Below are 27,433 nucleotides of genomic sequence, written 5' to 3' on the forward strand. Positions count from 1 at the left end.
TATAGTGACATATAGTTTCCTACAGTTATGAAACTTTATGCATGCTTTATGCAAAGTTGTACTCTACTACTGTGACCTCAAGTTGCTCATGATAAGAAACTCTATGGAAGAAGCCTTGCATCATGGCATAGAGTTTCCTCTGAGATCTCGGAGTCCACAACAGACTATTTTCATTGCAAAAAGCTGCGCGCGATGGCGCTACCGGCGCCAGCGGCGCCCATCTAGATGGCGCCAAATTAGAATGTTGAACCATGGCCCAGCCACGGCCGCTGGATGAAAAAGCGCACGCGCTTTTTATCCAGCGGCCGTGGCCCAGCTAACCGTGGTTCAACATCATGAACATGGGCGTCCGCAGGATTTTGTCTTGAGGAGTGTAAACTCGTGTTGCATCGCAGTGGTGGAAAGCGGGAGCGTTTGTGTGGCTTGGGTAGGGGACAAGTGCTGTCGTGGCTTGAAAGAAGGGGGCGGAACTGGGGGGGGGGGGGGTCAAGTGCCTCTTTTGCACCCCCTGCCGACGCCCATGATCACGGAGCACGTACTTCAGCTGCTACCGATACTCCAAGCCTCAACAACAAATTCTTGCTTCTTTCTTACGTCTGTATGAGACTAATATAACATATAATTGTTGGTGTTTTAAGTCCGAAAACCACGATATGTTTATGAAAGACGCCGTAGTGGAGGGCGCCAGAAATTTCGATCACCAGGGGTTATCGGCCTTTTATGTTCAATTACCACCTGATTAATTTATAATAGGTTGCAACGATTGATGTTATGTTATAATCAAGCGCAGGCATACAATACAGCGAGCTGCTTCCTCAAAGAAAGAAAGAAAGAAAGAAAGAAAGAAAGAAAGAAAGAAAGAAAGAAAGAAAGAAAGAAAGAAAGAAAGAAAGAAAGAAAGAAAGAAAGAAAGAAAGAAAGAAAGAAAGAAAGAAAGAAAGAAAGAAGAAAGAAACGATCCAACCCACACGGAATGGTTAGATAATTGAAAATGTGCGAACAGCTTGGCCTTGGGTTTTCAAGTCTTCGTTAACACCCGCGTTCCTCGCTCCAGCGGGTATCCGGTGCATTCATGCGAATGTGCTTTCGCCGAAAATTGGGCGCCTTATTATATATATATAAAAGAAGTGACCGCCACTTCGCGCACCACGCAGAAAGTTGCTACACGCACCAGAGCGACGTTAGAAGCACGGAAAGTAACCTTGCAGATCTCAATATGTGCTCACTTTTTCAGGTGTATTTTCATGACACGTACTCATACACTCTGTGTGTTTTCGAGATACGACTTGGTGACTCAACCTTCAATAAAGTGGACACAGCTGTTAGCATGATCCCTCAGAGTGGCGGATGACCCCGTGGAAGAAAATAATGTACCCTTTATTCGATTGATTGGATAGTTAAGAAAAAGACTAAACTCATGTTTAATAAAGGAATCGGTAGATTATGGCTTATCGTATTTTGCAGATTACTAGTGCTTCATTTCGCGTGTTCATGGCCATTTCCTTCTGTTTGGCACTAAAAATTTCCGGAGTGGGATTACACTCATCTGTAGCAACGCTTGCATTTGTACTAAAGATTCCATAAATTTTCTCGAGTAGTAGAATTCGAAACGGCGAAGAAAAAAAAAAGAAGAGATGGCGTGCGTCTGAGAATAGCATTCTCAGACGCACGCCAAACTCGTATCAAGCACTGGCATAGCCGGGGACGGGTAGGTTGAAATCCCTCCCCCCACCCCCGAAATTTTTCAGTTTTGCTTGTTTTATATATATATATATATATATATATATATATATATATATATATATATATATATATATATATATATATATATATATATATATATATATGTATATATATATATATATATATGTATATATATATATATATATATATATATATATATATATATATATATATAAATACGCACACGTACAAAACGCACGCACGAACATGCATAAGGAGCGGCTGAACCCTTCCTCCCCTTGAAAAAAATGTATGGCTACGCCCCCGGTATTAAGGTCTCTTACGCGCATACGGCGTTGAAGACACGTACGTACGTGCTTGCTGTACACGCACAGGTACTACGTGTGCCACACAGCAAATGTTCCTTTCGAAGCCGGGTTTCCCGCAACTTCTGCTTCCGCGAACGCGTGCGCAGGTACCACAATCTGTCGTGAATAAAACACACCTAGCCTGCGGCGAACGTCTCGAAAGGTCTGTGTGATGCGCTATACGATTAAATGCAACCTCGTGGTGTGGCACGTAGCTGACAAAGTCCGCGCGAGCAACTGGTACACATGAATTAAGGTGAGATTGCAAGTGTTGCTGTATCCGCTACACAACAAACGCGCGAAGGCTACGCATCGTTTTCTTATCGCTTGCAAGTGCATGTTCCCGTAATCTTCCGACCGCAGGTGCTAAGGTGGCTATCAAAGGCGGCTCCTTGTTTTACCGCAGAAAAATAAAAGAAGGAAGAGGTCGGAGGGGAAGACGAAGATATCGAGCGGTGTTCGTGACACGTCATGGCTGTTCGAAAGAGGATTAGAAGAAGCCCCGCGACAAGATGCGCCTCTTCTTCACAACAGTTCTCTGCAGCGTGGTGAACGTTGAAATGCGTAATAAATAGCACTGCGCTTGTGTCGAGGAATATCGATCCTCGTCGCAAGAACTAATTTGATTATTTCCGAATAAGAAGACGCAGTAATATCATAAATTAATATCCTGTTACTGCGAGTTTCCATGCCGCCGTACTTTCTTCTTCAGCTGTAAGCCTTCAACTAGTAGAAGGATCTTCATGATGTTCGCCAGTGTTGATGGGTGGCTGACGTTTAACACCCATGGCAGATGTTTTACCTGACTTAGTGAAAAGAATCTTAAAGTGTCAGCTGCTTTCGGCTCATCAGGAACGCCATGCATGGCATCAGAGCGATACAACCTTCATTGTGGAATAGACCGACGTATTTCAATGCTATACGGGGACGCATGATCTCCAGAAATGGGAATTTCAAGTGATGCCGCAGGGTGAAAATGCGATCAGCCAATGGGCGTTACGTTACACACAGATGCAAGTGATCGACCGACGATAGTTCATACGTGTACTGAGGGACGATTTATATCCTTTCATTTTTTAACACCCGAGTCCGGCAAGATAATTGAGCGGTAGTTTTACTCGAATTTCCGCTTGTGCTTTTAAGATTAGATAGATAGATAGATAGATAGATAGATAGATAGATAGATAGATAGATAGATAGATAGATAGATAGATAGATAGATAGATAGATAGATAGATAGATAGATAGATAGATAGATAGATAGATAGATAGATAGATAGATAGATAGATAGATAGATAGATAGATAGATAGATAGATAGATAGATAGATAGATAGATAGATAGATAGATAGATAGATAGATCTCACTCACTCACTCACTCACTCACTCACTCACTCACTCACTCACTCACTCACTCACTCACTCACTCACTCACTCACTCACTCACTCACTCACTCACTCACTCACTCACTCACTCACTCTAGTGGAGCTACGGAAGAGCATACTAGAGTATCCGAGCTTCCAGAAGTACAGCACGCAATTACCGGGCAAAGTGTAGCTACGCGACATGCATGGTAGCTCTCGCGCCGCAGGAGGTCCGTGTGACACGAGAAAAAATAAGAACAAGAATGATATTCTCAGCTTCGATAGCTGTCGGCGATCGGAAGCGAAGAGCGAGTGTTTCAAGGTGATCGTAAATAGAGTATTAGCGCGCATTACTTTCGGCCGATATCCGACAGATGTCGGCGTGTAACCGCCGTGCCAGGAACGCGGTCCTCGATCCACGGAGGCCACACCGCGACGTGTCACGGAGATTGAGACACAGAGCAGAGCTTTCTTTCGCAGCAGTCTGGGACCCGTTGGTTGTGAAAGTCTGAGTCGCCCGCGGTGAATCCGGCGGTTCTCTATAGGGAACGCTATAATCTTCTAGTGATCTTGGTTCAAACCACTCATGGCGAGAGCTTTCGAAATGTGATGATCCTCAATGTGGCATGGTAACACAGATTAAAAAAAAAAAAGAACGGTGCCACATGACGCATTTTTTATTAACACTGCTTGTTTGTTTGGACAGACGTTGCGACATTTTGCAAGCAGGCTTTCCCACTCGACCGCAGCGCTATTGGTAAAAGCACGCGCAGCAAGGCAAGTTCGCACTGCGCGGATGAAAAAAAGAAGGAAGAAAGAAGAAAGCGGACAAGTGAGTGGCTACTCCGAAAACTGCTAAATGAAAAATAGTTACACATACACCCACACTACACACACACTACACACACACATCACAACACACACACACACACACACACACACACACACACCACACACACACCACACACCACACACACACCCACACACAACCACACACACGCGCACCACACACACACGCACATATATATATATATAAACGCATACGTGTGTGTTGTGCGGAGTAGCATATATATATATATATATATATATATATATATATATATATATATATATATATATATAATAGATATAATGCACACACGCACATATATATATGTGTGCGTGTGTGTGTCTGTGAGCTGGCAGTACGCATAACGTGTGTGTTGTGCGGAGTAGCTATACCGGGCATGCTGGTGAATGCAGACGACAAGGGTAGGAAGGCGGGCTTGTTGCTAACTCATACTTTTTAGCTGGTTGAGCTCAAGAAGCACAACGGCAAAATGATGAACGTGCATACACTGAGTACGTTCCTTCTTTAGTTCTTGTGCGGAACATTAAGCTAGTTGATTACACATTGTTAGCAAACGGGAAAACAGAGCCCAATGACGGCCTACGAAGCAAATAAACGCACACGACAAGCGCTGAAGGTTTCATACCTGCGAAGCAACATCAAAAAGAAAAATAAGGCGGGAAAACAACCGGCACGTGAAATTATCAAGCCTCAGTCGCGTGATATGAAATCCAAAGCAACAGAGCTATTAAGATACTAAAATGTGTACAAATCAATGTCAAGCCCATGCGAGGTAGTTTACCTCTTCTTTGCTTAGTGACAAGGACAGGAGGTCTCTTACGCATGCTTCACCTCTTTGGTAGATAGCAAAAGCCTCGGCTATAATCCGGCTGTACGCGTACTGGTGTACCGTCGTATGACTCAGCACTTTGCCGATTCCGAGGTCGTTCCGCACTTGCTGCAGTGAAGTGCCATGTCGCTGTGCTGTTTCTGGCGATAATTGTTGTAGTGTTCGCAGAGCCGCTGGTTTTAACCCTGTAATGCCCACAAACACTTCTGCCTGAAAAAATAAAAAGGAAAGAAAGATCGAAAAGAAATATTAACAGTTCTTTTTTTCGGTTCGTGGAGAGTACATTTGAAAAAAAAAAAAGAAACAATGAAATATAATTTGAAGTATCACAAAATTAGTATAGAAATAGCTTGGTTACTCATTACTTTCACGAGAAGGAGGGGGAAGGAAAGGCCGGAAGGTCAACCAGGCGAGCGTCCGGTTTGCTATCCTACGCTGGGGGAAGGGGATCGAGGGATGAAAATATAGGGAGATAGAAAGAAGTGAGCTTACGAAAAATTCGCGTGAGCTTAAACAATACTGCTGCGTTCTATGCACGAAATGTGTAACTATCACTGGAACTTCATTATGGCGTATTAAATATGCAACAATTGGATTTCCATGGAGCTTTACTCGCTGTTAGTCTCTTTTTGAAGCATTATATTTAGTGCAGCAAATATAGTACAGTTGACATTAAATGTCGTAAGGACGCGTCCATACGAGACGTTCGCGCCCGCTTGAGATTATACAGGCAGAAATATCGAGCGATATAAACAAACTCCAACGCGGAAGGTCCTAGACCTTCCATATATGGGTATGTCTCGAAGTATGAAAGATACGTTTACATTGTATATCCGAAGCCAGACCAAGCTGTCTAGCAAGATAAAGCAAAACACAGACCTAGCGGAAGCGAACCGTATGAAATACGCGGAGATCGAACAGTACAGGCAAAAAAAAAAAAAAGAAATATAAAAAGCACATATTGCAAATAATCATACGATACCACAGACAGAGCTGTTTAACGCAGCGAAATATTTATAATAGACGCCGATATAACGTTGAATGATTTCATGCTGCCCGTTTTAGTAAGGCAGTCCGGGAATCCAATTTACGGGCGATCCCTGAAACCATAAAATTGCTGCGCACACAGCGAGCCGTTATGTAGCGGTTGCGAGAGAGAGACGCTCTCCGACGAGCTAAATCGGTGCAACGTGTCTGCTCACCAGCGAAACAGGAGACCGAGCATATAACAGATGACCAGTGTTCGACCTGCACATGCTCATCTATGGTGTGGTGGAAGGTAGTGCGACACAAGCAAATACGGAAGAAATAACAGACAGGACTTCCGTCTTTGTGTAGCGCTTTGTGAATCTAAATCATTTACTTTGGAAGGCCACGTGGAAGTGGCAAGATTTCGATATTTAGAACGGTCGGGAAGTCGTGACTATGCTGCTAAACAGACTTTCTGGCGAGGTTAGGAACAGTTTGTATGATCCACTCTGTATATTGAGGGATAAGGTGTCTTGACTTCGTTCTTGTGTCCGCGTTTGCAAGCCCATTCTTTCAGAATCAATACTTACCAACTAGCTCAGCTCTTGTTATTATGTAGGATAAGAATTGCACAAAGCAAAGAAACATGAGGTGCTAAGTGGGCTGTAGGATTCCCTAGGATTCCTGTAGGATTGCACTATTTAGTAACGTTTTCAAACGATGTCATATATATTTCTCTTAACACATTACATTTCGCTAGAAGAGAAACTTGGGCTAGTTGGGTGGTAGCTTGGGCAGTTGGGCTAACTTGGGCTAGTTGGGCTAGTTGGTGGGCGTTTATATAGGACAAACCGGGCGGTACACTTAACGTCGTTTACGGCTTCTGTCGGTTTGCACTTGCCAGCTCATTGTAGGGAATGTGCTGTCAGCCGAGGGCAGAGAAAACCACCACTTAGCAATCCGGACAAATTCACTAGAGAAGTAGTAATGGAAGCGTTTTACATTGAAAGAGAAGGGGAAGGTTGCGTGAGCAAACCGTCGGTAGCCCTTGGTGAATAGGAAGTTTGCTACTTGGATTTAACGCTGCCAGCGTTTAGAGCGTTTAACTTGCGGACTGACATGTATGTTTTTGCTTGTATATGGTTTTCCTCTTTTTGGTCGGGTTTATCATACACGTGCATGACTTTGTCTTGATTAGTTATTTTCGTTGATCATGGTTACTCTGCTGCGCAGACGCTATGGTGTGTCATGTGACTATGTCGTCTGCTTTATGTGTGTGGGTGCATTGCGCCTTCAAATAAATTTTTAGTTGAGAGTCGGCACCTGTGTCATGTCTTTCTTTGTCCTTGTCTGTTTTCAGCTCTGTTGTTACTGCGTAATAAACTTTACATTTCTTGGTTACTCTGCTGCGCGGTCACTGCTGCGGATCGGCTGCGTCGGCGTCGCTGCCGCTGGGAGGCGGCACTCACCAGCGACAAGCTGACCGACCAACTTTGGGCCGTCCGGCAAGCCGAGGATGCCGCCCGGGTCCAAGGGCTTCAAGCCGTCACCTGACGCCATCAACAGCGACGGAGAGTGGGACGGGACAGGGGTTACTCCCCTCTTCCCCCGCCTCGCCCGCACTTTTAATAAAGTTTTCTTCACTCACTCACCACTCACTCACTCACTCACTCACATCACTCACTCACTCACTCACTCACTCCACGCTCACTCACTCACCTCACTCACTCCTCACTCACTCACTCATCACTCACTCACTCACTCACTCACTCACTCATCACTCACTCACTCACTCACTCACTCACTCACTCACTCACTCACTCACTCACTCACTTCTAAAGCAGTGATGATACTCGAGGAGGTTATTAATGAATTGCAGAAAGTGTATATAATACGGACTGTTTTGTGGCACTTTGCATCTGTCGACAGCGAAAAACATCTTTAGCACATTACCGTATAAGCGCACCGACTTGAGTTACCGTTCGTAATGTTCATGTACATGTTCCCTTGATCATGCAGTACAAGCGATACTATCAATACTAGCCCTTCCGCTACTACTGTGAGGATGGAAGCCAGCGAAGTTGTTACTATGGTGGACCTGGTGAAGTGAATATTGCTACAGTGAACTTATCTGTTATCATTATTGACTATATTGAGCGAATAAAGAGACACTCAAACATCCCGGTGCTTTTTCTGCACATGACGCACATTTATCTTACCAACGGCCGCCTCAAAGTGAAATCCTGTGGTACTACATAAGAAACCCCGTTGCTTCGAAAGTACAAAAATGGCGTTGCGTTCGTTCCTTATGCAAGTGGTCTTGTCTTCGAGGCAATACTGTTCACGTCATTCTGTCATGTCGGCAAAATCATACACCTTTATGTCTACTTTTACGCCATGCCCATTTTCTCTACGCGAAAAACGCTGGATTAGTCGAGTTAATCGGTTTGCCGAAAATGGTTGTTCTACGCGTTTTTTGTCCGTGGACGCGACCCGCCAGAACCTAGCTATATGCAGCTTATCTGTAAAAAAATAAAAAGCAAACGCGGATAGGAAAGACGTTTAGGTCAGCGATACTAGCGCCCTTTTTGCTACCATACATACTATGTTCTGGCAGTAAGGGAAAGTATGGAATAGAAAGAAGCAAGGAGGGCGAGATTAAACACTGCGCGTAGGCTGGATTAAATAAATAAATAAATAAATAAATAAATAAATAAATAAATAAATAAATAAATAAATATTCACCCATCATGTAGACCACTATAGGTCGTTGCACTAAAAAACCACACTACAGTATGCGAGCTGCGTTTCGCGGAAGCGACCGAGGTGGGCACGCGTGTCTAGTAAAACCTTGGTAAAACTACGCACTGATTTTGGCGGCGCATTAATATCCGCATCGGTGTACTCCGCGCATCGCCCAACGATGCACGGTATTAGCGGGACGCAGCGTAGTAGCGGAGCTTCTTCCGGCTTCTTTGCGTCAGCCGCCTCTCCGCGCACGCACAACGCCTGGCCTTGCATGCAGGCGCGCGATCGCTCTGCGTTTCGTGCGTTCGCCCATAAATGCCTCGTCAGTTGCCCAAAACATTAACGCGGCGGCGGAAATACGTCTCGGCGGCACAACAACCCCTAAAATAGCACTCGAAGCAACAGCGCCAGAACACTACAAATCCTGTTTTAAGCAGTGCGAAAAAAACAACAAAAAAAAAAAAAACAAAGGAGGCGAGGTGTAATGCATCGTCCCTTCTGCACAGTTTGTCAGAATGCGGAAACAATAGCGTATACGCAAGAAAATCAGGCAGTAAAACAAGTTATTTTTAATTTGTTTCATCCGCAAGTTGGGTCATTTGCGAGACTGCTTTGCGATCGTCGCTCATGCCCATCAAGTATTGCGGATCGTAATTTTCTGCGTCCTATGTCACCTCTTGGCTCGCCCTGGCACGCCGTCTCTTGTGAGTGCTTATGCGAGTCCTGGTTACTAGGTTTAGGTATAAGTATATACGCGAAAGTGTAGTTATAAAAACTAAGAGGGGGAAGAGCTCCATCAGCTGTTCATTGTATGTATGTATGTATGTATGTATGTATGTATGTATGTATGTATGTATGTATGTATGTATGTATGTATGTATGTATGTATGTATGTATGTATGTATGTATGTATGTATGTATGTATGTATGAGACCGAAATGAGCTGATTCGAAAATTATTTCGCCAAATAGCTGGTAGTCAGCATTCTAAGCCATAAGCATCGTACTTGCATAGCACATTGTTATTTATTTTATTTATTTATTTCACAATATTGCAGGCCAGCGTGGCCCAGGCAGGAGTGTAATCACAGAGAAAAAAAGAACAATACACAAGTAATTGATAACAACACTGGCAGCACAAGCAATACGTCACTGTCGCTAGGACGATTTTTAACAAAGGAATGAAAAAAAAAATCACCAACAGTTTACAACATCACTCGCACGACAAGTAGTATAACAGTTTCAATGATTCAACACGACAAATGTTGCTCAAGGACTTCGTCAAAATTGTCTGCCTCAGGTAGACTGTTCCAATCCGAAACAGTGCGGGGAAAAAAATAACTATTTTAATGCCTCCGTTTTGGCAAAAATGTGTTGTAGGGTGTGTTTGTGAGTGCTGCGCGTAGTTCTCGCTGTAGTGGTTTTAAATATGAAGGTGCGGACATACCAAGTTTTCCGTTCAAAATATTGCGCAAGAATTTCAGTCGACTGATTTTTCTGCGGACAGCCAAGGTGGGGATGTTATGAGCTTTCATGAGTTGAGTTGGTGAAACTAGTCTTTGTATATATTGAATATAAATCTGATGGCTTTCTTTTGTAGCGCTTCTAAGCTCTGTATATCTTTTTTAGTGTACGGATCCCACACAATATTCATAGGTTCATAAATGTTTGCCCTAGAATGGGGATAGGACCCCCGTGAATTCTTGCTCCCAGAGGGAGTTGGTCGCATGGAGATTTCTGAGGCTTGACCACGATGTTGGCATGTCACTTAATCTTGTGTCTGTTCTTTCCTTTGTGAAGGCTTACGCAAACGCTGTTCAAGTTGACCATACGTTTTCTAGGCGTGGCTGAAGTGTAACGCAAATTTGGTGCACACGCGGGAAGTACACGGAAGAGGGGTGATATAAAGGAGCCAATACTACCACCCCACTTAGTGAGAACCCTGTTCACGCATGCCTTCTGTTTTCTGCCTTTCTTGTTCATTATTGGGCGTGACCCTATATAGTTAAAAAGGTTTCGCACGTGCGGATTAGCCTTCCGGTATCTATTTGTTTAATTCGTAGCTTTATCACGTGGCATAATGAGGTGATGAAAGTAGGCGACGTGCGAACGAAATGAATACGGGCCACTAGAAGCAGGAACAGCGGGGAAGCCTTGCGAGAGAAAGTTGTTTGCTCGTGAGGCGTATTCAGTCATATTGATCCAGTTGAAGGCCCTGTAGTCTAGTGTATGTCTAGTGTAATAATGTCTTGGACACATAAAGTTCTTGTGTATTGTGGCGTAGTTAGAAGTGCACTACGTTCTATCTGTCGAGGTCGAGGCCATCGATTCATTCCTTGTTGTCGCGCTTAGACATTATGTTCCTTGGGTAAAATGGTAATCACCACATGAATGTGTGTGCATCATGCAAGTCCATAACCAACGCCTCGCGGGGTCCAGCTACGGAAGTAGATCATGTATACTTGCTGCTTCTCGTTCCGTAAGGTCGAAGGAACCGCTTGGTTTAGACACCATGTCACACGGGAAAGAAATAAAGACGGTACAGACAAGTATACTCTGCGATACCAGCACCAGCAACAACACCAGCAACAAAGGAGAACCTGCTCTTGGCGGATCCAACGAAATCGTAGAGGTATGCTCTTGCACTTTTTCCTCTTCCTCGCCTTTTTCACCCTTTGTCCGACGTCTAACGCTTCCTTCCTTTCCTTTTTTTCTTCTTTTCACCGAATCCTGCCATGTTGCAACACCTACGTCGATCTTCCTACGAAATACCAGTTGTGTCTTTACGTCTGTATGTATTTATGCCCTTTTTAAGGGCTTTATGCCTTCGGGAAGTACACACGAGGAAATCTTCCTCTCGATTTGTCTTTTTGTCTCCCTCCACGGCACGTGGTACCCAACGCATTATTTTTTCACTAACGGGAATTTAGGGTGATAATTCTTATACTGTCACTGCGTAGAAAACAAAAACAGTTAGGTCCTCTGTGAATGTCAGAATCTCCGCTAACTAAGCGATAACGTTAGAACCGTAGCCACCGTTCATTTTTTTACGAAGTCTTAACTGCTCTTACTCAAATTTTGTTTCAGTGTATACAGATAACGAACGTATAATTGGTGATGCCAGGTTAAATAAAGATTAGATAGATAGATAGATAGATAGATAGATAGATAGATAGATAGATAGATAGATAGATAGATAGATAGATAGATAGATAGATAGATAGATAGATAGATAGATAGATAGATAGATAGATAGATAGATAGATAGATAGATAGATAGATAGATAGATAGATAGATAGATAGATAGATAGATAGATAGATAGATAGATAGATAGATAGATAGATAGATAGATAGATAGATAGATAGATAGATAGATAGATAGATAGATAGATAGATAGATAGATAGATAGATAGATAGATGCTACTGCCTTAAATAAGAAAAAAAAAGCGCATCGTCCATAGAAGAAGCATTAGATAAAGTGTGAAATGCTAGAACTCGAATCACTTACCTCTACGGCGCTTTAAAAATATATAAAATTAGGCATTTTTCAGACTCTCTTTCTCAACCTCAGCCTTAAGCTTACTCAGGACCAAAGCCTAAGCGGAAAGCGCGTGAGCGCCTCCTGTTTACGCTCTATCGCCCCCGATTTTTCTTAAAATCACTCTTCCCGTCTCTTTCTTGCTGAAACCCACGGTGCACATTTCCTGCTCTCGCTTTAATTCCCCTACCTCTTCCCCGTTTCTGCCGGATCGTCAATAAAGTTGTTTCACTCACTCACTCACTCACTCACTCACTCACTCACTCACTCACTCACTCACTCACTCACTCACTCACTCACTCACTCACTCACTCACTCACTCACTCACTCACTCACTCACTCACTCACTCACTCACTCACTCACTCACTCACTCACTCACTCACTCACTCACTCACTCACTGCCCGCTCTTTTACAACTCGCTGTCGTGGTGGCTAATTTACGTCTCCTTTTAAGTGCCCGTTCTTCATTTATTAGTTTACAAAGCAGACAAAACTTTCGAGGCCACTTACTCAAAGCGACGGCACTTTTACGAGTGTGACTGGAACCTTTGCTTCCCGCGTTAGATAGATGGACCGATGGTTCGTAACATTGACTCAATACAGGCGTGTTCATAAAACGAACGATCGTGCGCCTTCTCGCTGAGGTCGTAGCCTCTTCCCGGACTGGTGCATGGCTCGAGATTCGAGCAGTCTAAACACTGAGTCGTGCGAGAGGGAAGGGGAACCTGAGTGGCTTCCAGGAAGCGAGGGCACGCGTTCGAAAGTCGAAGCTAAAAAGCCTGATAGTGTGCGGTAAGAAACAGCCTCGCGAAGTCTAAACAGAAAGAAAGAGAGAGATTCCGGCTGGTTATACACTGGAGAGACTTCGTGGGCGGTGCGGGCCCCTGGTCAGAAACACGCGAGGCATACAGCTGGAACGCATGAGCCAGAACTCTTTTTACGGTCCGGCCGCCGAGCTGACGTATCCTTTCTGCTCTTTTTGGGCTGCCAACGGTTTAGCGAAAGCGGGACTCGAGGGATGTGTACGTGAAGTGTGCACTTTGTATCTCTCGCGCTGCGTCTCCTTCGCTCTCTCTTGTTTGCATCCGTCACGAAGCCGGGAGAGCCGCAAGAAAGGGGCACGCGTTTTTCAGTTTTGGAAAAGGAAGAGGGATCCCAGTTTATTGAAAGAGTAACGCCAGCGCCGGGCCGTTGACAGACGGCGGCAGAGAGCCAGGGTGCGTCGACCCTGCGCAAGCAAGGGGCCAACAGGTGGACGATCGGCGTGCCGCATACACGTGAACGAGTCGCGTGCCCGGACTCCTGCATACTGCCAATGCCGGTAGCGCATTCCTGAGGACTCAAGGTTAAACAGGCGGCGTTGGCGAATGTTTCCCTTTCAGTGATGCTTCATCAAGGGCTATAATTGGTATGACGTCGCTTTGCTTTACCTTTTTGATGGTTACTTCCCGGGTTCCTTCTTTATGCAAATATTGACTTCTTATCATTCTTCTTTAAGGAGAAGGAGGATGCCTAAATGCGGAGTCAGAGCCGCACTGACGCTATACTTCTCACGAATAATCACAAGGAAGACGTTTCCATTTGCCGCGTGCATGCCGTCGTCCGGCATCACGAAAATGGCAGCGTCTTCATGTTCGAGGTCCGTATTACGTGCCGTCTGTTTCATGATATTTTCATACATTTACTGTATTTCGTTATGTCTTTAGGCTTGTATGCACTGTATGCTGCGCCCACTATTATGAAGCGCGTCTGTCAAACGCCAACTCACCCACCTAGCTGTGTAAAGAACATTATCCATCCTAATACTTCGGGTTCGACACTAGGTTAGGCCGTGCAGGTTCATGAAATCCTTTCGTGAAGAAAAAACTAGCTTTTTATTCTTTCTCGTATCAAACCAGGGAAGCCGTTTATCCCGCAAAGGCGCTGGCGGAATCAGCTGCCACGGTGCGCAAATATTTAAACAATATCAACGTTTGAAGCAACAGTTCTACTCAGACATGGCGTCAGCTAGTGCAGACTCAGCGTTGCACGCAACAGCTGCACCGTCTTTTCTTCATGGTCACAACCCGCATGCCCACATACCGTCGCGTTTTACTTCGAAACCGTTGCAGCCTCTTTTTCAATGCGAAGCATTTCTTAGTGAACCTTTCGTACTTTGAGCGTTTCTATCTATCTATCTATCTATCTATCTATCTATCTATCTATCTATCTATCTATCTATCTATCTATCTATCTATCTATCTATCTATCTATCTATCTATCTATCTATCTATCTATCTATCTATCTATCTATCTATCTATCTATCTATCTATCTATCTATCTATCTATCTATCTATCTATCTATCTGCCTACATCTGGATGCTCTCATGATCGCCTCCTTAACTTGGTGTAGACCAATATTGGCACGGGAAGGTAAGATGATTTGACGAATATGACTGTCGGGTCATGACATGAATAACGTGAAAATTCTGTCGCGTACGTCGTCAAACACTTTCCTCCAGACACGTGTGGCACATACCCGTTTACCACAAGCCGCGGTGTAAGGGTATGCGCCACAGGTGATTGACAGTTTATATCTACCCTGGAACGGCGAGATCGGACATTGGTAATTTAAATGCGAGAGCGTTAAGAAACACTGACATCGGCAGCGTTGACCCGACTAATGGAAAGAATAAAATCAGGATCCCAGTAGGAATCGAACCAAAGCATTCTATGTGGCAATCAGGTATTCTACCACAGAGCCACGCGAAGTCTAGACACTGCTTTGGAAAAACACCCTATATATGCAGGCGTAATGTCGGTGCAACGTCGATTGTGGTTGTGGCGCTGGCTATATAGTTTTTTAACAAAGCAATAAACACTACATGTGTACGCCTATGATAGGGGTGTCATGTCAGTTTAACGTCTGTGGTTCCAGCGTTGGCTCCACTTTTATAGCAGACTAATAAACATTCCATTTATATTCATATGATTCAGCAAGCTATATTGAAGCATTGATCGACCCCGGAGGAATACATTAACGAAAGTTACAATGATATTTACATGCTTGCACCATAAAGTTTACCTAGTTTCGACAATACTGACGTATGGGCTGTAACGGGAGTGCTGACGTTACGTCGCACCATAAGTTGCCCTTTAATCGCCAGTGTTGTCGATGTGCCTGGTAAGCCCACGATGTGCACACAGCTACTGCACTTACAAAAACACGTCGATCCACCTCGTAAAGCTTGGCTCAAAGCCATAAAATGCAGCATAGAAGTACTCGCTGACAGCTTTGCATGAAACCGATTCCCACAACGCGCGGGATCTGCCGAATTTTTCATCGCGATGTCATAATTCACAGCTGGCTCCAAAGAAAAAAAAAATAAAACGGCAGTTGACATCTGTTAAGAACCTGCGCATTGGCGTTTAAGGTCAGTGCCATGGCTGTCAAACTATGTGGTCCGCAGACCCACTCGTGTCCTTGAAGTAGTTCGAGAAAAGTCTGAAATGATCCAAACAGTGCTGCAATGACAGGCCACTGATATGTGCGCCGAATGATAAAGTGATCTGTCGATAACAAAATTTCGCTGTTGATAAATGAAGTGGTGCACGTTCGATTCATTCCTGTGGTGGCCGTGTTTAATAAACCAGTACTTTGGGTTCACCTGCGTGGCCGCTGGTATGGTTGAGAAAGCAATTGGGTGTGTTGTTCAGCCCACTCTAAGGACTGAGTAATTAACTCGCTAGCCCTGTTATGAAACTAAACAAACAAACAAACAAACAAACAAACAAACAAACAAACAAACAAACAAACAAACTAACTAACTAACTAACTAACTAACTAACTAACTAACAAGCAAGCATATGGTATATATGTAAGCAGAAAAATGGATCAATGCGGAGGAATAGTAGCTTGGTTGGAACACGGATAAGATAATGTAAGAAACCCGGATAAGATTAGCTGCACGCTGTTTTCTGCCACCGTATACAACAAGCATGGTAGACTATGGTAGGCTGATCAATTGCTGTGGCTGTTCATGTAGGTGTGGTTACAGAATGATAATGTGTGTGAGCAAGAGAATAGAACCGTATACGGCTTGATGAGCAATACATTATTCCTGTACACGCTATATACGTTTTGCCGTGCAATATCGCTCAAGGGTTTTCACATTTTCTATACACTACAATTTCTGCCAACGACAGTGACATCCCCTGTGGGGGCACAGTTTCGAAGCTAGCACTCTTTCACGTCAACATTTCTTTTCCTTTATTTTCCCTTTTTAATTCACGGCAGTCGGTGTGAATGTGTCCGAGCACCGGACAAGAATGCGAATAACGGCGAGGCAGCCACCACACACCTCGAACAAATAAGCAACGCTTTCTTCGTCGTCCTTAATTTGCTTTTGCTTTTTCCGTGACATTCCTGAATGCCGCCATCCTCATTTAACCGAGAAACATTTGCATTCACCGCAGACGCGCACAGGCTTTGGGTCGTTTTCTCCCATATTGCGACGCCTAGCATACCAGCGTGCTACGTTATCGACACTTGCAAAGTTACGATATAACTTTGCTGTCTTATCACTCGCGAGTGTTTTTTATGCATTTCTTCTTTGCTTTAATGTTCGCGGCGGATACCCTTGGCTCTGAAGTGCGCGGTACGGTGTCCCACAGACGTACCATACTCCTCGTTGGCTCGGCGGTCAGAGGTAGAGATAAGGTGTTGTCGGTGGGAGGCCTCCGTACAGGTGTAAAGGAACGACCCCGACGCCCGCATAAATCCACGCTCCTCGCGAGAGTACGCCGCCGCTCGCCACCGCTGCCGCCACGCTCGTATTTCGAGCCTTCGCTTCGTCCAGAATGGACAGCGCTAAAATAAGAAGCGAGCCTGATATATATAAATATCCCCTCCTCACACATCCTCCTACCGGAACCGCTGCTAACAAGGAAGCCGTAGACAACGTCTTCGATTCATTCGGCCTTTTCTTATATAGATGGGCGGCCGGCGCTCTTTGTATATACAGCTTCTGTAAGACTGCCGCATAGCCGTCTTCGTTCTTTCCTTGGCACACGGAAGAAATAAATTTTTAAAAATGCAGCCGTGTTTCATTAAGAAAAATAAAGAAAGTATACGTTCATGCCCTGTGATTATTGGCTATTTTCACTAGCGCGTTGCACGAAGTTTTAAGCACGACAGTGCCTTCATCGCTTGCACGCCTGCGGCGGCGATAGCGCATGCACCGATGGCGGCTCGCTCAAAGGCTCACGTTTCGGATGACCGAAGGAGGCGATAGCATCTCACTGGGGACTGAAAGGGTAACAGCTTCACTCGCTACACGTGATGAGCTTTTCAACGGCTTTAAGTAATAATGATTCGCCCCTCATAGCTTTAAATCATGAAACAAATTGGGACCTCTTCGATGAAAGTAGTGCCTTTGCCTTAGTTATTAAGTTATTTTCTCCCGCGAGAGGTGCCTGCATTAGTGGTTCGTCGTGGATCAGTTGCTCTCACTACGGTTGGTTGCTTATACTGCGGAAGTGTCAGTGATGTTTTACCTATATAGGTAAAACTGTTCGCTACCAGCAGAAAACACAGGTACCCTCTACAAGGACGACTCATGCACTATTTACGCAAGGTAGGGGACGCGAGGTGCGCTTTCATATTAAGAGAGAATGTGTGACAACGCAACGTACTCACTAACTTTACCTTCTGGAACTTGCCTTCTTGGAAGGCAGTACCCGCTACGGTGGTCTAGTGGTTATGGTGCTCGACTGCTGACCCGAAGGTCGCAGGATCGAATCCCGGCCGCCACGGCCGGATTTCGACGGTGGCAAAATCCTTGAGGTCCGTGTCCTCAGATTTAGACGCACGGTAAAGAACCCCAGGTGGTCGAAATTACCGGAACACTCCACTATATACAGCGTCTTTCATAGTCATATCGCGGTTTTGGGACGTAAAACCCAAAGGCAGATGTTGTTTAACTGTGCGCACTGTAACTTTCAGTAACACAGTTTGTGCGTGAGCGATACCGTTTTCACGTGACTCGTCAGAATAACTGAACTCGTGCGCACGCGTCGTAGACAGACCGCAGAATGCAGCCATGAAAGTTTAACCGTCTACAATCGCTTTATAAATAATACTTGCATAGGACACGGAGTAAAATTTTATTCTAAAGGTAACACGCAACTCAGCTAATTCAGCGGCGCGCAGGGGGCGCCGGTGTACCAGACATCGCGCAGACTGCCGCGAAGGCACAATGGGCTGCAGTCGATACGCGGTCATTAGACCTCATTGACCTTGATCTTCCCTTGAACGGAGCTGCGTAATATCTTGTCTCAGGCATATTGACCGTCCGAGGTGTCCGTGACTTATGGTTCCCCATAACTGTTTCCCTTTCGGTGCGTACAGGTAATGAAAGTTTTCGGAGCGGCTGCAGGTGGGAGGTCATACACGGAGGTATAGAGAACGCGCGCGGCTTACGTAGTGCGGCGACTAATTAAAGCCGAGGGAGGCGTCTAATTACCTCATCAGGATTGCCTTTTCCCGACCCCCTATACAATGTACCACGCCTTGGCACACGCCTCCTCCAGCCGTTTTTTTTGTTTCTTTTTTTTTGTACTTTTATTTGTAAGCGCACGTTGCGGGGCGCACACCAGAAAGAGGGCTGCGGCTCGTCTGAAACGGGATTCTTATCGCTTTGCGAGCTCGAATGTTTTGATCGTCCGCCCAGCGAAGGCGTTCGGAGAATTATGGTTTTGCGCTTGACTTCCCAGCTACAGCAAGAGCTGGGCTATATACTCGCGTGAAGTTTGCCCGGAATGCGCTCAAATGCCGGTCTCCTCCCCTAGCGCTTTCCAATAGAGCTGGTTGCCGTAGGCCAAAACAGGCTGCGTTCTCTGAACGCGCGGGCTTTAACGATGGCCAGAGGATATGGGAACCTTCCCGTTTTAATTCTGACAATATAAGAACCTCGATGATCTCTTAATGGACCAAGAATGCTCCGTTCACGCCGCAGACAATTTTAGTCGACAGAAATACTGGCACTAAGCAGTATATAGTAGCCCATTACTATGGAAGACTAGGCTGTGGAATGAAGATCTGAATGGTGTATTTATCGTACAATAAATTTTGACTTGTCTTGTGTGGGCGCGGTCGACAGACAACCGCTTTATGCTGGTACTAGCGCAATAACAGAAAAATCATTAGCGCGCACTATATATACGACGAGACGGGAACACAATCTATGTCTGAAGTGAACTCCACTGAGGGTAATTTGTATTTCGCATAACAATACTGTGTCTCTTTTTGTTTTATTAGCATCTAATTATACTGACCATTTTACACGTTCAGTTCAGTACATGTAGCGCCAATACAATGACTGTGAAATCGCGCTATCCAGAATATTACTTTATTTGAAACCTTACGGGATCCCGACCGCACACTTTATGCCGGAACATTGAAAGTTCAGTGGACCTAGCGTGGTATATATACCATAAAAGCGCGCTGATTGGATATGGCTCAACAGCCAGAGGTATACGAATTGGCGGTAGTTCGCTGGCTGTTGAGCTCTTATGCAATCAGCGCACTCCGAAATGGACAATCCACTTTTGATTGACTCTTACAGCATGCCACCGCTCAATTCTACTTAGTTCGAAGTGCGAAGGGAGAAATCCGCACAGGAAAATACGGTGCGCACGGTATGTCGTGTACATGTGCGTTATGTATATGGAAAATCAAATAGTTTTGTTCAGACCATGTAGCGGCAGCTTCTCGGGCCTCGCGTTGGACTATAGCTTTGGACTATATTGTAACCACCTGCACGCATCTTTTCATATATAATAGTGATTTCTCACTTTCTCACTATCTTGCTTGACATCAAACTTGAGTAATGTCTCGGCATTTCGCACTTGTTAGACGTGTATAGTAAGCGTGATCGCTTAATAAACATTTTCGCCCGAATTTGCGTCTTAGCAAAACGCCTGACACGTACACGGACGCGCGCGGTCATCCAAGCGCTACCAAAATTTGACGAATACGCAAGTAACGCGTATAACTCACAAACGACATTCCTCTGACCTCTGAAGCCCACGAGAAAATTCGTTTTGGCCGGGTTAATAGCCTGCTCGAAAACGATGATTCATGCTGGCAACGCTGAAAACACACCAATTCTGAACTTTAGGTTGCGTCTCTCTGGGGTGCACTTCGCTGAACTGAGTTGTGGAGGGAGCCATACAAGCCTGTCACAACGCGGTATGTAAACAACCACAGCAACAACCGACTGAACGAAGCTCGATCGCGCTATCAATTTTTTGTGATTCTTTTTCGTATACCGCTTGTATGAGCTATAAGAACTTTCCCTAACAGTAAAGCGTGGTGTGCGAACGAGAAAGCGCGAGGATCGCGGCCAAAGCCATTTCTATGTGGAAGTGTATCTCCCCGGAACCACGAGACCCATCCATTTCCGCAGCAATTCCTGAACGCAAAGCAACAAAGTGGCGCCTATGGGCTTTCTGCGTGCATTACCACTCTTTGTTCTGAATTTTCTTTCTCTCTCGTCGTTGAATTGTCGAAGTCGGCGGCGCACAAACCTGTAAGGTGGGCTGCCCCTAAATGAGGGCCTCTGGTCCCTGTGAGCAGGGATGGTGTGCCCCTCCGTAAGATTGATCGGTGTCGCTTAATCTGCACCCTGTCCGCTCGTGTACACGGAGAGTCCGACGGCAGCCCAGTCGTCGAAGGACGTTCTCGTGTTCTCGCCAAAGACAAACGACCCCCCCCCCCCCCCCGCCCCCTCCGCCATGCATTGCTCCACCAACAGTGTATGTGCGCACAGTCACACACGAACAGCGGGTGCCGCGTGGACCGCCATAGATTCCCTGGACCGATCAGACTGGACTTGACGCATGGGATCCGCAGCACGCGGCATATCTGTATACAGGCAACCTGCCGCGGATACAGGTTGCGGTTCACATTTGGCTGACCGACTGAAGTCGATCACCGCATATGTTCGCCCATACTCTGACCTTCTTTTTCACTCTATAGGAATGCTGATGGAATCTATAGGAATCTTGATATAGAATTGTGAATACACAGCTTTCACCAACGCAACGTTGTTTAAGGCGAAAGCCTTAGATGCCTCATCAAACGCGAAAATGGACCGTCGGTGGCTTCGGCGACGTCAACACGAGTGATGCAAAAAACCATCATCGCGTGATGACGTCACAGATCGCCAAAATCTGTGACGTCATCATGACGTCACGCGTCACCACATGAAATCGTCGCTTGGTCAAAAGTGGGCCTATCACGGAGGCAGTGCAGAAACAGGTGAGGTGCATTCTAAAGCTTTCAATGCCTCCGATCCTGGAGGCAGTGCAAAACCACGTTAGCTGCAGAAAGCTTTTGGAAGGGGGTGGGGGAAGATCAGTACATCGAATGAGAAGAAAAAGACGAAGATGGCTTTAGCCTTCGAGTCGTCTCAGTCGAATGCATAAGGGGACCCTGTGAGTTTTTTTAGGCGGAGACGTTACCCGAAGAGATCATATCCCGACACATGAAAATAGAGCAGTGGTTTTGCTGTGTCAACAGCAGCACGTTTCATGTGATGGTCAATGCTAATCCACATCCATTCACTGCGGCATCAGTATACAGGGTGTTTCAAGAAATGTGTCCGAAAATACTCTAAAATAAGGGAAATTAAATATTTGCTTGCTACCTCTATAATTACTTTTTTTTTTGCGGCAATTACCGCTGTAATTAATCTCACTAGCCATGTTAAAATGCATGCCGCTACAGAAAAAGTAATTATGAAGGCAGCGAGCAAATATTCCATTTCCTTTATTTTTGAGAATTTTCGGACACATTTCTTGAAACGCCCTTAATAACGGCTACAAGTGTTCCTTACTATATGTGCTTAGATATGTTGGCTCGTTAATTAATAATCGAGAAAGGTTCGCCCGATATTCAACGCATATTGTTGAACTCGGATGTCACGACAAGTACTGTTGTTTGAATGAGTTGGTCATAGCTTGCGATATGTCATATGCAAGCAAGTGCAATTGCAGTCGAACCCCTCAATAACGAAATCGCCGGGGAAGTGATTCATGTTTGTTCTCGTGAGAATTTCGTTGTCGCGAAAATAGAAAAATACGCACACCAATTACTTCGCAGAACCAAAATTTATTTAAGAAAATCGCTGATCTTGCCCTTTTTCGCGTTGCACGTGAAACAGAGCATGCAAGCTGCACGAGATGCCGAACTCCTCTGTCATATTCGCCTTTTTTCTGCCTTCCTCCACTTTGGCGATGATCCTAGACTTCTATGAAGCGTCAAAAACTTACGCTTTTGGGCTTACGCCCGAATGGCCAAACAACACTGCACGTAAGAAAAGCGCAACAGATGTCGGCGTGCACACGGAGAGACGCGCGGCAAGGAGCAGTTAGGCAGAGTACAGAATGTCTGTCGGCATGACGTCACTTTCGTGGGTGACGCAACTTGAAACGTCATGTGGCGACGTAGTTACCGACGAAGGCGTTAGCAAAGAGCTGTTCTCAGCGAAAGAAGAAGTCTTGTTGCTATCATCATCATCCGACCAAATGTAAACAGCAATGGTCGCACCGATGCTGGTTGGCGGAAACATATATGCCCGACTTGTCGAATGCGCGGTGCTGCACTTTAGTATAAACGCGCCCGATCTCACGTCGTTGATGATGTACTGGGCAGAATTCACGGAAGAATCACATATGGCGCGTGTCATTGGTGGAAGGCAATCGTTCGATTTAGTGCGGCGACGTACGCTAGGGGGACCGTTGTAATGAAGGGACCACGTAAACCAACAGTACAATAAAAGTTTTATGTTTAATATATACACGGTGTTTCTCACGTGTTTACTTGATCATATACTGGGCGAATTATTCAGAGTATTCACGGTTTACCGATGATTCCCTCCGGACCTTCGCCCCACTCATCATCATTCACCCCGTGGATATGCTGTGGATTTTTTCAACCTATGAGTTATTTGGGAGCCCAGAAGTTCGAAACATCATCAACGACGTGAGATCGGGCGCGTTTACACTAAAGGGTCGATGAGAGTCATGGCGACTTGCAGCTCACTTTAATTTTACATGCACGCTGTGAAAATTTATTGTTTAATCACGCACAGAAGAAATCTCACACAGGCACTGCCTTGGACGTCAAAATCTAGTGCCTATATATACGGGGTGGTCAGTGAACGGTTGTGCAGCGCGAGCAGTCGGTTTTTTCACTCAAGAAACTCGCTAGCAGACGCTGCCTGCGTCGGCCTCGCGAGGCGAGAGGGATGGGGGGGGGGGGGGACTAGAGCACGGTAAGAGCACGCATCTGCAAAGCAGCGAGCGCGAAGCGTCGGCGTCGCGAGGCGAGAGAGTGGGGGGGACTAGAGCACACATCTTCAACGATTGGATTGGATTGGATTGGATTTATGGCCTCACCCTTTGTAACGGGCGGGCATCAACCGATGCCCTGGCCTAAGGACTTAAAAAAAAGAAAGAAAAAAAATAAAACGATAGCGCGTACACACAAGTGGCTACACACACATCTAACCACCACTGTACATGCACATGTTCAACGCGGAGAGCAGGAGAGCTTCGACATGTCAATGTGCGCGCACCTTTGTCCACCACTCACTGAGTCTCTTCTTGGTCGTAGCCACTCCGCCACCATCAGGAGCGTCGGTGGGCGAGAAGCCAAGCGCCTGCTGTAAGGTGGTGCCATCTGTAGGTGCTGTTGTGAGGCCCTCGCAGTTCATGACCAAGTGTTCGATTGTCTCCTCGTTGGCTCCACATACACGGCACATTGCATCTCCCACGCTGTCATCAAAGCGCCGGCGATATGCCAGAGTTCTGAGAGCGCCGGCTCGTGCTTCGAAGAGGAGGCTGCTGGCTACACTATTGTCGAATAGAGGTTCGACATGGATCTCCTGTTTGGATTCCCTGTAGATCCTCAGTGTAGTCTTCTCCTCCATGTCCCGCCGCCAAGATGTCAGCCTCTGTCATTCGCACTTGGGTCTTAACTGCTTTGGACCACTTACGCTCGGTGTCCTCCTGCACAGGGCTCATATAGAAGCCGTATTTCCTGCTGAGGTGCTGCAGTCTTTTCGACCATCTGGTGCGGATGCCGTTGCGGTGAACATAATCAAATATTCGCCGTGCCCAGCGATGTGGCTGCATCAGGCGCAACCTGCCTTCGTAGGACAGCTTGCTCCGAGCTTCCCGCGCTTCGAAACAGGACCAACCCAGGTCACCCTGGACTGCCTCGTTGGCAACGTTGCCGTGGCACCCCAGAGCCAGTCGTCCCACGGCGCGCTGACTGCGTTCAAGCCACTCCCGGGTTTGCGCAGCGAGACAAATCACTGCATTAGCGAAAGTCAGCGCCGGCACGTGTACCGCCTTCCATAGTTCGCGCACCATAATGGGGCGGTTGAAACCCCACAGGCACCTCCTACGGAGTACTTGGCCGGCCCTCTGGGATGTTTGTCTCAGGTGCCTCTCGTGGTTTGCTGTATAATCTACTTGTGCCCAGAAGTTCACCCCGAGGTATCGGTACTCAGTTGCTTCGGGCAGCAGTCCTCCACCTGGCAGTGTCAGCAAACCAGGAAGCCCCGGGCCAGAGAAGTTGACCACCGCCGATTTCTTCGTGTTGAACTGCAGTCCCAGTGGCGCCATGGCCTCGGCACAGCTGGTAACGAGGGTCTGCAGGTCACCACTGTTTCCCGCCAGCAGCACAATGTCGTCAGCGAATACGAGTCCCGGCAGGCTTTGCTGTTCTTTGAGCCCATCGCTTATGCGCTCCACCACAAAGCCCACCCCAGAGGCTAGTATTTTGCGCTCTACACTGGCGGTATACAACATATAGAGTAAGGGTGAAAGAGGGCAGCCTTGTTTTAATCCCTTGCCCACCCTCACCTCACTCGAGTAGGCTCCGTTTAGGGTGGCCACAACAGAGCTATCTCTATACAGGCGTCCGAGCAATCCAGTCCATGTGGGCGGCATCCCAAGTGCCTCTAGGTGCTGTAGTAATAGCTCGTGTGGTACACTGTCATAGGCCTTTGAGACATCTAGGAAGCAGCCAACCAGCCCCCGTTCCTCTTTTCGTGCAACCTCTATACATTGGGTCAGGACAAAAAGGTTGTCCTCCAGCCGTCGGTCACGCCGAAAACCGTTCTGTAACTCCGTGAGGTGACCACCCTCTTCGGCCCACGTAGTCATCCAGACCTTGAGAACTTGTGCGAACACACGGTACACTACACTTGTGATTGTGAGTGGCCTGTAGTCTCGTAGGAGGCCGGGGTCTCCCCCCCTTTTCGGGAGCAGGATTACTTTGCCACGTAGCCAGTCACTTGGTATAGGACCACCAGCTAGGATTTCGCTGAAGAAATCGGCCAGCTGGGCCCGTGCGCCAGCACCGAGGCGTTTCACTAGCCCTGCAGGAATGCCGTCGAAGCCCCGAGCAGTGCGGGCACCTATCTTGGAGATAGCCCTGTCAATGGCTCTCCTTGCCACTGTCCACTTCTGGTGGCCTGTGCCAGTCGGTTCTGAGACATCTGGGCAGGAGAGTTCAGTATGTGTACTGGGGTGTTGCTGCGCGTACAGTTGGTGAAGATGGTCGGTTAAGGCTCGGTGGAGATCTGTGGTCTTGTCCCCCGTTGATTCTGTGCGAATTTCCGGTTGTGTTGCTTTGCCATCGAGCCGAGAGACATATGTCCAGAATTTGGCCGCTGCTCCTCTGCCTGCAGACTTGATTGCGTGGAGCGTCTTGTGGTTGGCTTCTGCTATCTTCCGTTGTGTGATAGCCTGCATCTCCCGTTTTCGCCGTAGATATTCCTGCCATGTCGCCTGGACATCCTCGCTGTGGGGCCTCTTTACACACTGGCGGTGACATCGGTTGGCGGTTCGGCGGGCTTTTATTGCTGCTTGGACCTCCCCATCCCACCAACTCTTTCTGCTAAACCCTCGACGCGCCTTGACAATCTTCTCGTGTTTCCGCATGATCTGGCGGAGCTGGGCAATGTACTGCTCATAGGTATCCGCTTGTTCGCGACCGGGGCATAGTTCAAATTCGTTGGCCACTTCCTCGTAGGCCGCGTCGGGTAGAAACCGCGTAGCAGGCTCGTGTTTCTTCACCTTTTGTCGCCAAGGAGATGCTTCAAACTGCAGCCTGAGGCGATTATGGTCACTACCCAAACTGTGCCGGCCTTCCTCATCAATATGCACATTCCGGAGGCTCCTGCCAAGACCTGGTGACACAAGGGCGTAGTCGATGCATGAGCTCAGGCCCCGTGCGCACCACGTATACGTGCCCTCGCAGTCTGCTCTGAGGTTTGCAATTTCAAGGGAAAGCTCCTGGGTCATCTCTAACAAGAGCCTCCCATTGTGGTCAGTGTAACCGTCGAGCTCCTGGATGTGGCCATTAAAGTCGCCTAGGATCAGCACTTCATGACCGTGCCCCCAGCGCTCAATGTCTTGTCTGATGCAGTGTACGATGTTGGTGTTCTCCGAGTGTTGGTTTGGAGCAACACTTAGGTAGACTACGCACGCTAATACTGGTGTTGCGTGCACGTGGCCAACCATCCAGGTGTGTTCCGCACAGGAGCTGTCGATCGGTGTCCAGGTGCTGCCCTCTCGCCACAGAAACCCCACACCTCCACCACCTCTTCGCTGTCGAGAGGGGACAAATGCATTGAACTCTATGGACGTTCGCCGGGGACGCCAGATTTCTTCGTTGCCGCAAGAATTTCGTTCTTGAGGGCTTTCGTTATTGAGGGGTTCAACTGTGTAATGCGCATTCCTGCGACATACACTGGGCGAGGTATTGGTATAACTACAGTCAGTTTTGTGAACCATGAAGCCAGGAGTCGTAGTTCGGGAAGACATTGCGTGATAGAGGGCTGATGTGTTCAGCTATATAGCGACGCCGAACACGTCTGAGGCTATAGCGCAAACACAGAAGATGTAAAAGCGCTGCAGTTGCTGCAAGAGCTGAGCACTGTGTGAATAAGTTGTTCCATCCAGCGTCCCGCAAAGGTCTCACATCGTTGCCCACCGCCAGGCCCTGAAAATTTTCAATTTT

The 27,433-nt window shown here is 46.6% G+C and overlaps 1 protein-coding gene across 1 annotated transcript; it reads right to left on the minus strand.

The window, feature by feature from the left end:
* Positions 1–24,252: 24,252 nt before the first annotated feature.
* LOC119397661 (uncharacterized) lies at positions 24,253–26,934 on the minus strand. The gene has a single exon (XM_037665084.1). It carries the CDS (start codon positions 26,932–26,934, stop codon positions 24,253–24,255), a length of 2,682 nt encoding a protein of 893 aa, XP_037521012.1.
* Between the last annotated feature and the right edge of the window lie 499 nt (positions 26,935–27,433).

This window comes from Rhipicephalus sanguineus, chromosome 6 (genome assembly GCF_013339695.2).
Source record: "Rhipicephalus sanguineus isolate Rsan-2018 chromosome 6, BIME_Rsan_1.4, whole genome shotgun sequence".
In the NCBI taxonomy this organism is placed as follows: Eukaryota; Metazoa; Arthropoda; class Arachnida; order Ixodida; family Ixodidae; genus Rhipicephalus; species Rhipicephalus sanguineus.

Excerpts from the sequence above, each read along its gene's own strand:
- LOC119397661 (XM_037665084.1), bottom strand. The coding sequence starts at position 26,934 with ATGGTTGGCCACGTGCACGCAACACCAGTATTAGCGTGCGTAGTCTAC.